Below are 14,269 nucleotides of genomic sequence, written 5' to 3' on the forward strand. Positions count from 1 at the left end.
CATAGACTCGCACATTTCGTTAATACGGGCAAGACTAATTGTTAAAATTCCATCTATAACTTAACCACTTGAATACAACTTACACTTAAACCATAGTGTGAATGCTAAAATACTAAATATTAAATATCAAAAGTAATAGTCGCTATGATAATGTAGGATAAACATTATAGTCGCAAGCATCAAACGTTCACAGAATTGACCACGCGAAGATATGACGAAGAAACTGTTCTGAAGAACGTTTTGGCCCCTTCCTTTTAATAAAAGCCTCTTTTTATTTGATATTTCACTATTATATCTCAGAAAGTACACATATTAACTTTTACAACTCGAATAAATTAAAATTTTTTATTGTGGAATTTAATGAAAACGTTACTTCGAGATTTTTCTGTCGGAAATATAATTGCGATTAATAAAAGTATATGACAACACGCTCTATAACCCAGTAATAGTGAATTGGTAATTAATCGCTAGATTGTACAAAAAGTATTTTGCATTTTGAAAATTCGGGAAAAACCGACTCGACCATTTCTTCGATCAGAAAAGATTTTGGAACAGTGGTGTACTTATTTGCTAGATGCCGATTTGTATTTATATTGTGAACAAAACGATGCGTATATTATAAAAGAAAAGCGACAGTATTATTAATATTATGACAACGTTATCGTCGTGTTGCCTTTTGATCGGAAAAAACTTTTTACACAGTCTAATCGGATATATCAACTATAGCCCAACGTTACATTGTTTATTCTAGGAAAGTGAGAGAAAAGTGGCGTTCGGTGTCATTTCCCTTTCCTTTCCCATTAGCTAAATAGATATCGACGACCCTGCATTAAGCATCATTAAGATCTGATGACTGATTCCGCATATAAAACTGATGAGTTACATCCCTTACTTTAATCATGACGCGCGATAGGTAGAGCTAGAAATATGCTATGTCTTACATATCACAGAGCTACGCGTACACCCGCTATCTACATTATTTCGTTGAAATTTTCATTTAAAGGGAAACGGGGGGGAAAAAAGCAAAGAAAAAATGAAGAAGACCTTTTTCGTATATAATACTTAAAGTATAATTATTAAATAACATATATGTATATATCAATATTATATATGATATTATACATCATACATGTATAACATCATAATATCAATATCAATATTATTATATATTTATAATTATAATTATTGCGCGATAAGTCTGTAAGATCCGCTTTTTCACACAAAATAAAATGCAGATAGCATCGATAATAACGAAAGGGACTTAGAAATAGCTAATTAAGTAATATTGGTCGGTTTATTTTACAGCGATTTCTGTGTTTCTTTTCGATCGCCTCGATCGGAAATTGTCGCGATTTGATAGCGGGCATACGCAATGCGCGAGAGTATTCAGTTTTTTTTTTCATGCTCGCAACATAGACGTTTCCTATTATTATATCACTATTCGTCGACGTACGCAGTCAGATTGACAAAGTAGGCGCGTCGAGCTTAATATTCGTCGATCAAAAATCCTAGAATCCAAGGATCCTTCAACTTCACTCGAAGATTCGGCAATCAAAGAAAAATCCATTCTTCCGGAGATAAAACCACACGAACCACGTCCGTTTGAAGAGCACTTTGAGGCGAAGACAAGAAGAATCAGCGCAAGAGTATTGAATCTCCCGTGGTTATTAAGTACCTACGTTCTGCAACTCGAATTAAGATTTTATGAATCCGGAAGATTAAGAGATTCTAATTTTTGAGCGCATTCCCAGAGCTCAACATCTCCGTTGCCTATAATTCCAAAAAGACGCCAGACTTGCGAAATCTCCAATTTCCGAAATCATCATATTCCAAGATTGTTCACAGTTGTGGAAGTTCGGAACTTTCGAGTTTTAAAACTCGGAGAGTGCTAGAGCTTCGAAACTCCTAGGATACCGAAGATTCGAAATCTTTCATACACGTGACTCTCGATTAAAGTACTAATACTTTTCCTAATTTCCGAAGAATTGAAGGATAATCTAAAGCTGGAAAGAATTGGAGCACCAAAAAATCCAGAGCTTCAACGATCCTATTTTCACTTGGTTCTTAAAGTGCGTCCGTAAAGCGTGAAGAACAAAACTGAGGTATCAGCAATCCAGAAATATGAACCTTCAAAGATGCAAGGATCCGAGAATACGAGCATCCTGATCCAGGAACCACGAATATCCCACTTCGTTGAACATTTATTGACTATCGTTTATTTTTCTTTCGTAAAAAACACTGGAGATTCTACGACAATTAACGATGTCCAAAATCAATCCACGGCTCATGTCCGAGTACGTACCTAGAGTACGTGGATCTAAACGAGTCGAATGGGATTTTTTTCTGCAAACGGGACACCTTTGCGTCCTATAGCATTTTGCACTGTGTGTGCGTGACGAGTTGTTAATTATTTTATAAAAGCGAGTCGCGAATGAATAATCGCCACGCGGCAACAATTAACAATCATTAATAGCGTTCCTGCGCGAGAGCGTTCCTACATTTATTTATCCGATATCGATTCTCTGGCCTGTACAGAAAGTTTAAACAAAAGGAGCTATATCCTCAACTGAGCGTACATTTGAAGATTAGAAATATCAGAAATATTCGATAAGAAATGAAACTTGGGGGAAACATAAACGTTTCAAGACAAGGATAACTAAGGGATAATTATAAAACGGTATGGTTAGCTACAGTTTGTTATTAAGAAACAAAATTAATGAGCTCTTTTAAGAAATTAAAGAAATCCTTTACGATCCGTCTATTTTTCCTGATTGAGACCAGAGAATTATCTTCCTCTCTTTTTCTTTCGTTTTTTAAAATCACTGTCTCTTTCTATTTCCTTCTCGATAATTACATGATATACGGTGGTATGTGCAGAGTAATCTGGAGGCTCGCAAAATTGCTACACGCTGCTAATAAAATGTATCACATGCCCCAACAGCGTGCGCCAATCGTTAGTTTAATAATTAATTCGGGCATGTTGATCAAAAAACGTCCTCCGGTAGCACAAAGGGCTGCTTCAGAATACAACAATATGTTATATCCTTAATTCATTATGCGTAAGATGATTCAATTTTCAACCAGTATTCTGACTCCACGAAATATAGATTCTTCAGGTCAATTGAATTCAGAATTCGAAATTTACCCTCGTCCAGGGACTAAAAATTTTAAATTCAAGAATTCAAACTCCTAAGGATGTTATTTTCTCCACGCTGAAGATTTCTTCGTACCTCAAGAACTATTCAAAGTTCTTAGAAAGTAATGTGGAAAAATAAAACTAAGCTCGCAAGAGCCACAGTTGATTAAGTTTATCGAATTGCGAAATCAGATATGGAAAATGAAATAAGTTACTGGTTGAAAAGCTGAAACATTAGCGAAAAGTAGCATAATCGTTATTGTTCACCGGAGTAACAGGTAATGACGGTGCATTCAATACTCTAATTCAGTGGCTTGTTAACTAAAATAGCAGGTACAACTGAAAGTTCAGATTAGTATCGATGGCGGCCAGCCTGCGCGCACGGTGCGCAGAGACAAGACCACTCAGTGGCCAATTGCATAAACATCAAACAACAATGTATCATATAATCATTCGTTGGTTCAACAACAAATCACTTTCGATATATATATAAAAATAAGGTATCAAACTTTGCATCGAGGTACACAGCCATCATGACTACGTGCTTAATTTACGTTGTCCTCTAAAAGCCATCTGCATGTCTTCAAGGATCCAGCGCTCAAAACCCGCCAGGGATCTCTGGATTCTAGGTCAGGGAGTTTAACAAGTTAAATTAACTTAATATTCACAGAGGAAGATTAGAATCCGCGAACTTAAAAGTGCGAGGATGAAGTACGTATTCGAGAAGAGCTGAAGAGCATATCTGGGGAAAAATACCAATCTCTGATGGTGAGAATTAGAATAGAGAAGCCTTGAATCAGAACAAAAGGGCACAGGAATCCCCGAAAGGGTGAGATTCCAGAGAAGCCAGCACTCTGAGAATTTGTTGTAGAAGCTAAAGCTTAGAGAGACCGATGTAACAACGATATTTAGGACACGAAGTATCCAAGTATCCGAATTCTGTGGACTCAAAGGTCCTGTAAGTACAACTTTCAGATATTCGGAAGTCGCTAACTTGAGAATTTCAAGAATCCAGAGACCTCAGAGCTCGTTTGAATTTTTATAAGATCATCGGAGCACGAGATACTTATTTTTAACGCTACGATTAGTTGTATCGGGGAGAGAGAGAGAGAGAGAAAGAGAGAGAAAGAGAAAAAGAGAAAGAGAAAGAGAGAGAGAGAGAAAGAGTACCCAAGATTGGTTTAGTTCCCATCAGCAAATCTGTACTAAGCTAGATAAATGTACGTTCTAGCTGTTCTAGTTTGTCTTTCTCTCTCTCTCTCTGTCTTGTTTCTTTGCTTCTTTTCTCCCTTTTTTAAAATTTTCCCGTTCCCGAAACAAAGGGCACGACAATTTGTTCGTTATGCCGGGGCACATAAAAAACGGCTTAATTTTTATGCAAAAGGCCTTACAAATTTCCTTGCTATAGAGCATATCGCACATTTTATTTCCTGGGTTTTTCTTCTGCGTATGTGTAATCACGCGAACTATATATAAATAAATTATAAATTAGTACATTTCATATATAGTCTTAATCCACCCCCTTCTATATGTTTCGTGCATTTCGGAAAAAAGCATTTATAATATAGCTACAATAATACTCGCGTAAGAGGATTATTATTTACTTCTCAATTATATCAGTAGAGGGATTCGTGAACCATCAACGTGACGGTTAACATCTAGGTATTATATTGTGTATCATTGCGCTAACGATGCTAAATGCTACATCAAGAATTTGAAAACTGGAATGTGCCTCAATTAATTGTCGCTTCCGTTATATCTGTTGATTTAACAATTTGAGTCCATTTAACTCGTTAGGCTTCCCAAGTGAAAAGGATGAGAACGGAGACAATGAGATAAATGAGGAGAGCGCGATCAAAAATTTACACAAATATTAATATACGCCCTAAAGAGATATTATTTTTAATATAATAATATAATAATTTAATATAATACATTTAATGTAATTTATATAAATAAAAATTTAATTCATACATATATTTAATTTAATTTATATATATATTTATAAGTTATTTATGCAGACATTTTATATATAATTATATATAAAATGGTGTGTATGAGTAACTTATATAAATTAAATTAAATGACAAACTCCTCGAGTTTCCTACTTAAGGAAACAAACTTTGGCCTTTAACTTTTGGCAGTGACGCGAGTTGTCTTGCGTCCTAATATCTCAATATCGTTAATCGCACTCAAATTGTTAAAGTATTAAATTATTTTCCTCAAGTCGCAGTGTGACAATAAACTCAAGTCAAATTTTTCTATCCGAAACATGACCTGTTGGATAATTTGTGTAATGGACTTCTCCCTCCGTCGTGATTAACTATCTCGAAATAAATACTATGTCGATTCGGCAACATTCCAGAAAAATATAAATGAAAAAGAAAATGAGAACAAGTATTATGTTAAAAATAGTATAATAGACTGCCGATACGTTAAAACGTTGGTAAAAAATTTTTATATAATTTTTTTCGAAAAGTCTAACAATTTCTTTCTTAGAAGGTGTACAAATTGTCAGAGCACAGTGAAAATTCTAATATTACAATTAGTTGAAGTGTGCGAATTGAATTTACAGACTGAACGATTAGAAAATAAAACTTGGCAATCCTTGAGTCAGTTAATTGTTATCGGCAGTCTATTATAATAAATTGGATATGCTATCCAAAGCAAGAACGATCCAAATAAAGCCCGATAAGCGGGACATACTTACTTTTCATTTAGCCCGTACCCCAATGGCTTTGCATCGCGGGAGGCGTCACTGCTGCACCGGTGTGGGTGGGTACGGATAACCGTACGGCGGCACTGCTTGAAACTGGCCATAGCCCATCGATTGGTAGGCACAGGCACCAGCGTTGGGCGGCGGTCGATTGGTCTGGAAGAACTTATTGTTCACGAGATTCTGAATACCGGAGTCCGCGTGTCCGCCGGACGGCATCATGAAGGGTGGCGGCATTGAATAAACGTTGGGCCCGTTCTGATTGCCGTTGAAGCTGTTTTGCCGATTACCCTGGAAACGATTACCCTGGTATCCAGTTCTGCCTTGATATCTAGGTGCGCTGGTAGCCTGATGCACGGGTTGACATGTGCTGCTATTAGTCGCTTGGTAATTGTTCGGGTAGCTGTTCTGATAGCCAGTAATGGATTGTCGTTGCTGGTGCTGCTGCTGATAGGAATGCTGTGGTTGGTAATTGTTCTGCCGATTGGTTTGATAGCCATTGTTGCGAGGATGACGCGCCATGCTTTTCTCCTGAATCATTTGATTGTGATGTCCATGCTGTCCGTGTTGCCCATGTTGTACATGCTGTTGACTTGTCTGCAGCATATGCTGCCAGTTGTTGATCGTCGGGCTGATGTTGCTTCTAGGACTTCCATGAGAATTGTTATCCTTATTGCCTCGTACGTGGCTCCACCGTTGCCGTCCTTTGCCGTATTGGTTCCTAACAGAATTGGCCATGTCTGCCAATTGTGGGTTTACAGCTTGACCGGCCTCCTCCAGCACTGCGATTAGCTCCTTCGCCTGTCTCGCGTTGTTCGGTGTAAAGTAAGCATAAGCTGTGCCTGCGCTCTGGCAGCGACCAGTTCTGCCGATCCTGTGGATGTAGTCCTCGGAGCTGTTGGGATAATCAAAATTGATAACGTACTTGACATCTTCGACATCCAAGCCACGCGCGGCCACATCTGTCGCGACCAAGATCATGGTTTTCCCATTACGGAATTCCGATAGAACATAATCGCGCTCCGGCTGCGATTTGTCGCCGTGAATCGAGATCGCGGACCAGCCCTCGCGTTTAATTGTCTTGGTGATGTCGTCCACTTTCTTCTTCGTCTCCACGAAAATTATCATTTTGCTGCCTCGTTCGGTTCCAATCTCGCGCAGCAATTGCGACAGTTTCATTTCCTTCTCGTGTTCCTGGCAAATCTCGATAATTTGTCGAATGTTATGATTGGCTGCCAAATTTAGAGAGCCGATATTGATCTGGATGTAGTCGGTGAGGAAGTCTTCGGCGAGCGCCTGCACTTCCTTGGGCCAAGTGGCGGACCACATGAGTACCTGCCGATCGGGTCGAATTTGTTCGATTATCTTGCGTATCTGTGGCTCGAAACCCATATCTAGCATTCGATCGGCCTCGTCCAAGACCAGGTATGTGCATCTACGTAGGTTCGTGGTGCCTTTCTCGAGGAAGTCGATCAATCTGCCGGGTGTCGCGATACAGATTTCCACTCCGCGTTCGAGATCGCGAGCTTGAGGTCCCTTGGGCGAGCCGCCAAAGATGCAGGTGTTGCGGATGCACGAGGACGAGCCGAAATCACGTGCGACCGTTTGGATTTGTTGAGCTAATTCACGCGTGGGAGCGAGAATCAGAACAATTGGTCCGTCGCCACGGCTGAGACGAGGTTGATGGTTGATGTGCACCGTCGCCGGAAGGATATACTAAAATAGGTAGAGAAAATTGTGAACAAAGGGACATTTAATGTTTTTAGAATCTTTCAATAATATCTATACATCTTCTATAATATTTTATATGTCCATAACAATCTATAACATCAAAATCTTTCCCGATCCCCTTCAGATTACTGCCGAATAGTTTTACTCGAATTGTCTTATCAATTTTTATAACTTATTCAATGAATTCAATGAATTAAGGCGCTAGTACTTACTGCCAAAGTTTTTCCGGAACCAGTTTGAGCAATTCCAACTAAATCTCGTCCGCTGAGTGCAATTGGCCAGCCCTGAGCTTGAATTGCAGTGGGCTCGGCGAAACTCTGCTTCCTAATCCCGTCCATCACGTACTCTGGAAAGTTGCTCTCTTCGAAGGCTTGAATGGGAGAAGGTGTGTTGTTGCCTTTGACAGTGATCTCCTTGCTCGCGTGATATTTCCTAATCTCGTCAGATGATCTGTTTATGATATTTTTGTGGGGAATGTACAAATCCTTTTCTATTATAGGCAACTTTCCCATGTCCCAAATAGGTTTCTTCAGTAAATCGCCTGGGGTCTTCTTGTGATTTTGCTTCTTTGCGACGTACTCTTTTTGACTCTGCTGCTGACTATTCCAATAAGTTCCACCAACTCCTGCTCCATTGCGGGTGCCATGATCTCGATTCCCTTTAGGTCTGTAACTAAATAAAACCTTCATCTGAGCAATAGCACACAAAAAGGATCGTTTTTTCGGTCGACTCATATTTTAAGTTATTTTTTATTAACTGCAATCCTCAAATTGGAGTGCCGTTTCGTGTAGATAAATAAATTTATAATCCGTACGTAGGGTGAGGGGTTAATCTTGAAATTCATCAATTACGAGTGTTTGCCGCTTCCACATGGAACTACGTGGTATCTCTTATTTATTTTAATCTGCATTTTTATGCATTTTTTCCTAGTATTAGGTTTTGAATTTTGAAACAAGATGAAGAACCCAAACTATGAAAGAACACTATTGTACCTTTTCCTTAGAGGAGAGGAGGAGAGAAATGCATTTTTATGACCTTTTCCTAAGGTCCTTTTTCTAAAGGCCCGTGTCCACAAAGGCATTCCATAAAAGGAAAGGCTGTAAGCTGACTGGCTATACATACATTTCTCAGAACTAGAACTCGAACCAAATTTTAGCATCGTAGACACAGGCCTTAATAAGAATAAAAGTTCTTAAGCCTTGTTGCACATTTCTTGGAACTAGAACCTGGACACAGTTCTTGAATCGTGGACACAAGGCTTTACACCTGTACTCCTATACTGCACACTCTTAACGTCAGTATCGTTATCGTTATATTGACGCTGCGCAGGTTTAATACAAGATAAAAAAGCTGCGCAACAATATAACCAGGGTTCGGAAGTAACTTCGTTACTTGTAACTTGTAACTTGTTACAAGTAACGAAGTTAAGCCTATCACACAATAGGAAAGCACAGGCAATAGGAACAGGGAATAGAATTTCTGACGCGTTGGATTGGTTGGAAGAAAATTTCCAACGAATACAACGCGTCAAAAATTCTATTCTCTATTTCTATTGCCTGTTGCCAGGCATTGTGTGATAGGCTTTACAGTTACTTTCTTTTGGTAACTTTAACTTAACTTCGTTACTTTCTCTTCATCTGTAACTTAACTCAGTTACATTTTTTCGCTAACTACCCTAACAGCACAGATGACGGAAAGTCGACTTTCCGATTAAAAGTCAATTAAAAGTCGACGAAAAGTCGGCGTTTCTGCGGTCATTCGTCAACTTTTGTCGACATCAAGTCGACTTTCGTCCTAAAAAAAGTCGACTTTTCGCCAAGTCATATTTCGGAATAGTCGACTTTAAGTCAACTTTCCGTCGACTTTTTGCTGTTAGGGTAGTAACTAATTTAATAGTTACATTAATAGTTACTTTATACATTTCTTAAATCTCCACAGATTGCATCAAGTCTTGCATTTACGCATAAACGCCTTTATCGATGCTTTACAATTCAAATGCAGATTTAACATTTTTATTTTCATTGCGAGGAAGCAACTGCAAAGTAACGATTCGTTACTTTTTAAGTAACTGTAACTGTAACGCGTTTTTTTCAGAATTGGTAACTTCCAACTGTAACTAGTTACATTTTTAGCGAAGAAACTATAACTGTAACTAGATACTTTTATAAAGTAACTTTCTCAACCCTGAATATAACTGTAATTGGCTTCGTTAGGCAGAAAAAGTTGCTTTGCAACCATTGTAAAAAATCTTGCTCTTTTCTGCTGAACGCAGCCAATGAGCGCGAATTACCACGAATCGCGCTATCTTATAATTTAAACGTTTGGTAAAATCTAAGTAAAACACAGCGAGAAAGCAAATAGCCTAATATACACGCCTTTCTTCCCAATTAGATGAAGTAAAAAGTACTTACAGTATAGGTTCACTGAGCAACCCGCGTTTATTTGTTAGATATTTGCCAATTAATTTCTCACTAATTGTTACAAAAATCGCAAAATGGTATAAGTCTTTTCCGCCCAGTTTAACGCGTTTGCGTTTAATTCAGACAAAGCGTTACACTGATTACTAAATGTCCTATACGTGTATAGAATTATTTTGGTGGAGTCTCTGTCCAATGGTAACCCGAGTCGCTCGCAAGCTGCGTTGTGACCAAGTGCGCTGTCTAACAGGCGTAGTTTCTTTCCGCACACATAATTTAAGGTTTAAATGAGGCTATTTCTGAAAAAAAGATGCAAACAAAGAAAATAATACCCATAAAGGGATAAATTAATTTTCCATCTGAAATGTTTAGTGAAAACGCGATTGCAAAGAACATGCATTCATTAAGTACGCTATGAGGGAATTCGTTTCACATGTTCGTACAATTCACACCATATCCGGCACACTTTGTAGAGAATTTTCACAGATTCATAGAAAAAAGGAACTACGAGGGTAAGGTCTCCGTTTAAAAGCGTTTTATTTACTTGCACAATAGAAATTGTATAATTCTGTAAAAAAAAGTATAATAAAAAAGTATATAATTCCCTGGCCGAGGTAATATTTTTCGCAATAAGACCTCTAATTTCAGTACGGGTAGGGGGACTATTGTATTGAATGCTAAGTATAGCATTAAGAAAATAATTAGAAAATCGTTCAACAATTTTATAATACGTGAATTCGCTGGCGATAATGATTCCACCTAACGAAAACCTGTGTTATATGTCCGAAAGTAACAGCGCGCAGGACAATTGTTGGAAAATACGGTATATGAATTCACATATTAATTTTAAAATATTATTGGGCTACTTGCTCGGACCTAAGTATGGTTTGGCGTTCTCGTTTGTATTTGAGTCATGTTATAAAAAGGTCCTGATTAAATTTTAGTTGTGCATAATTATTTATTAAAAATATATCACTAAAATTATACGTGTTAAAATTAATTTAATTATATAGTACAAAAATTAATTATACGTGTTAAAATATTATAATAAACTATTAAAAAAATGTACCGAGTGGAATCGAACCCTCAACCATATGGTTTCGTGATCTCGAATCTCTCTTATGGTCCTTTATTAACTGCGCCAACAGAGGCATAGTCTAGCTAGTACTTTCTTTTTAGATATATTCTGTGAAAAAATGTTCTGTAACACTAGAGTACCATGGAGCAAGAAAGAAAGAATGAGAAATAAAAAGAAGAGAGAGAGAGAGCTAAAAAGCTACAGAGTGAAAATCTTCCAAAATACAGAGCTTTGTGTTTACGATCAAAGAACTGTGTCTAAGTTTTAACTTCACGAAATGTGTAACCTATTAACCTGCATTTTTTTTACAGAAAAGCTTCTTGATTAGCTACACATTTTTTGGAACTTGGACAGAGTTCTTGGACACAAGGTTTTAGATTCACAAGGTATTGCGGAGCACGCGGAATGCCAAAAGTAGTCTTGAACATATCAATCTATTTCTTCAAAATACCCAGTCAGCAAAATGTTAGCAGATTGGCAGCAGATTTAACAGAAGCCCACACCAAAACCATAGCCATCTGTGTCCGCAATTGGCAACAGTGTCTGTAAAATATACGCTGTAAACAGATTGTCGGCAGAAATCGAACAGGTCTAGTTATGTCAGCAGATTTTGTTGTATTTTTGCTGGCAACATATCGAATATATCAGTTCCTGCATGCAATCTGCAAGTCTTTCTGCCTTCAAAATTTGTAGTGGGCATTTGACGAAATCTGTTCTGGCAGATTTGGCTATCTGTGTAGATTAAAGCCAACGGCACACGGATGCAGAGTTTTCCAATCTAGTAGGAAAAATAGTATCGGTGCCATTGGCTTTAATATGCGAAAAACAAGTAACATTTAAGGAAAATATATTACACAGTTAAATAACATTAAAAGATAATCAAAGACGGAGGTTTCTCTCTCGATAATACAAAATCTAATTGTAAGTAGCATTCGTCACCCGATCTGTCTTAGACATTCAAGATCAAACCAAGATTAAATCAGATCGAGAGATAAACCGCTGAGTAAAATCATGTACACCAATTACTACTTATTTTATCCTTATAATGTCCCAGCAAGGCTTAATACTCAAGCTAATACCCAAAAAATTCCCAGTAATGTCCAGTAATGTAGCTCGACACGCCACTATTGTCCTAAACAACTTATCCCTCAGACCAAATCCTAGGGTACCAGGCAAAGGAGATATTCATTGATAATGCAGTGTCATCGTCAATTACGTTACGTTACGTTACGTTTATTATAATACGATCGAAATCGAATTTGATACATTCTCAAAGACAATCTCTTCAGTCTCTAAGAACATGTAGGTCATCGTTATTGGATGTTTTAGAAATTATCCATTACCTGAGCAAACGATAAGATGCAATAGACTTGCTTGTTTTGTCGAATTTGCCAATCTGGAGATATATAATGTAAAAAATGTGTTTGTTAGTAAAAAAAAGGTCTTGATTAGTAATAAAAATGACGATCTGATGACCCTTGGTCACCCTTGACTACTCTGTCGCGTTGTCTTACACCTAGCTTCTTTGACAACAATCATGTTTCTCTAAATTTACTGTGAACCAAGTATTAGGTAAAATCCGTCGGGCACAGAAGACGTAAATCCGTCGGATACCTCTGCATAAAATGGAGCAACTAACTGTAAGCTCGTGATATAAAATGGCGGCTGTTGGATAGCAACTTGAAAAATTTGCAGTGGAAGCCTGCGGCGTTATCGGCAAACTAATCTAGAATGCGCAAGAGGACGTCGAAGGACGTACTTGGGATTCTGCGAGTATCCGCTCGTGTACATTCTAACGTATCGCTCTTGCTCGGCAGGAGAACGGTGCTGGGGAGATGTCAAGTTATACGAGCAGCACAGTGTGTGTCAATTAGCCAATAGTCTCGAAGCGTGGATGTCGAGGATCTTGCTTCGGTACGGTCCGGCGTGCTGTCGCGCGTGCAACGAAACTCGCGGGCAAACGACGTGCCCGGACGGCTCGGCACGGCACGGCAGCGAATCGAGGAACTCAATCCACAGGAACCGGCGAACTGGAGCTATGGCGGACAAGCTCCTGGCAGGACGGAAACGGCCAACTAGAAGCATGCAGATGCGCTTCCGTTTCGCGTATACATCGACCCACGGAACGGGGCATGCGCGATTGGCGTATGAGACTTATATACGTATATATACGCCCAAATGTTTCAATTAAAGGCCGATATTTATAGGCTGGGATGTTGCTGATATATTAATGCCCATCTACAATAGAGATTTTCATACTAAGAAATTGACTAATCACAGTCGCATATTCTACTCATACTTAATCGTGGCTGGTCAATTTCTTAAGGCCTGTATCCACGATGCTAGAACTTGGACCAAGTCCTAGCATCGTGGACACAGGCCTTTAAGCCCAATGTCCACGATCCAAGAACTGTGTCAAAGTTCTAGTTTCGAAAAATGCGCAGCCAATCAACATGCAGCTTGTATGGAATAGCTGCAAGCTGATTGGCTACGCATTTCTTGAAACTAGAACTTGGACACAGTTCTTGGATCGTGGACATTGGCCTTTAGTCCCAGTTTACAATAGATAATTTAAAGCCTTGTGTCCACGATTCAAGAACTTGGACACAGCGGTCGTGGACATAACCCTAACAGCACAGATGATGGAAAGTCGACTAAAAGTCGATTAAAAGTTAATTAAAAGTCGACGAAAAGTCGGCGTTTCTGCGGTCATTCGTCAATTTTTGTCGACATCAAGTCGACTTTCGTCCTAAAAAAAGTCGACTTTTCGCCAAGTCATATTTCGGAATAGTCGACTTTAAGTCAACTTTTCGTCGACTTTTTGCTGTTAGGGAAGGCATTAGATCAATTCTGTGATAGAACTATACTTGTAAATTTTTAAAGAATAATCCAATCGGTGCAAACGCTCGCTGAACAGTTTTCTCCGCTGAAACGCGGCCAATTTATAGGCCCGGTTTCACCAACGCGAGTTAATCTAATCGGTCGGTTAACTTGACAGGGTGCCAACATAAAACTTCTTTATTAACCTATTTTCTTGGTTAATAAAGAAGTTTTATGTTGGCACCCTGTCAAGTTAACCGACCGATTAGATTAACTCGCGTTGGTGAAACCGGGCCATATTCATCTATTTTTTAAGTGCAGGAATTTTGGGGGATTTCAAGCAACGCGAACAAACCTACAGCACAGTATAA

At 38.6% G+C, this 14,269-nt stretch overlaps 1 protein-coding gene across 2 annotated transcripts; it reads right to left on the bottom strand.

Annotated features, from left to right (window-relative positions):
- Positions 1-1,121: 1,121 nt before the first annotated feature.
- Positions 1,122-13,322, bottom strand: LOC105561416 (DEAD-box ATP-dependent RNA helicase 20-like). Of its 2 annotated transcripts, XM_012011376.1 has the most exons (4): positions 12,838-13,322; positions 7,796-8,255; positions 5,847-7,568; positions 1,122-4,602 (listed from the first exon to the last, which is right to left on the bottom strand). In XM_012011376.1, the coding sequence occupies exons 1-3, from the start codon at positions 12,867-12,869 to the stop codon at positions 5,892-5,894; spliced, it is 2,169 nt and encodes a 722-aa protein (XP_011866766.1). In that variant the 5' UTR covers positions 12,870-13,322; the 3' UTR covers positions 1,122-4,602; positions 5,847-5,891. The 2 variants fall into 2 exon arrangements, with proteins under 2 accessions (XP_011866766.1, XP_011866765.1); XM_012011375.1 differs by lacking the exon at positions 1,122-4,602 and having other exon boundaries at positions 5,166-7,568.
- Positions 13,323-14,269: the final 947 nt, after the last annotated feature.

This window comes from Vollenhovia emeryi, unplaced genomic scaffold (genome assembly GCF_000949405.1).
Source record: "Vollenhovia emeryi isolate VEMERY1.0 unplaced genomic scaffold, V.emery_V1.0 DF939207.1, whole genome shotgun sequence".
NCBI lineage: Eukaryota > Metazoa > Arthropoda > Insecta > Hymenoptera > Formicidae > Vollenhovia > Vollenhovia emeryi.

Bases quoted from the DNA above. Each gene is read 5' to 3' on its own strand.
- LOC105561416 (XM_012011376.1), bottom strand. From the start codon at position 12,869: ATGTACACGAGCGGATACTCGCAGAATCCCAA. The intron at 8,256-12,837 runs GTACGTCCTTCG...GGTTTTATTTAG, and splicing joins GGATACTCGCAGAATCCCAA to TTACAGACCTAAAGGGAATC. The intron at 7,569-7,795 runs GTAAGTACTAGC...TACCTATTTTAG, and splicing joins GTTCCGGAAAAACTTTGGCA to TATATCCTTCCGGCGACGGT.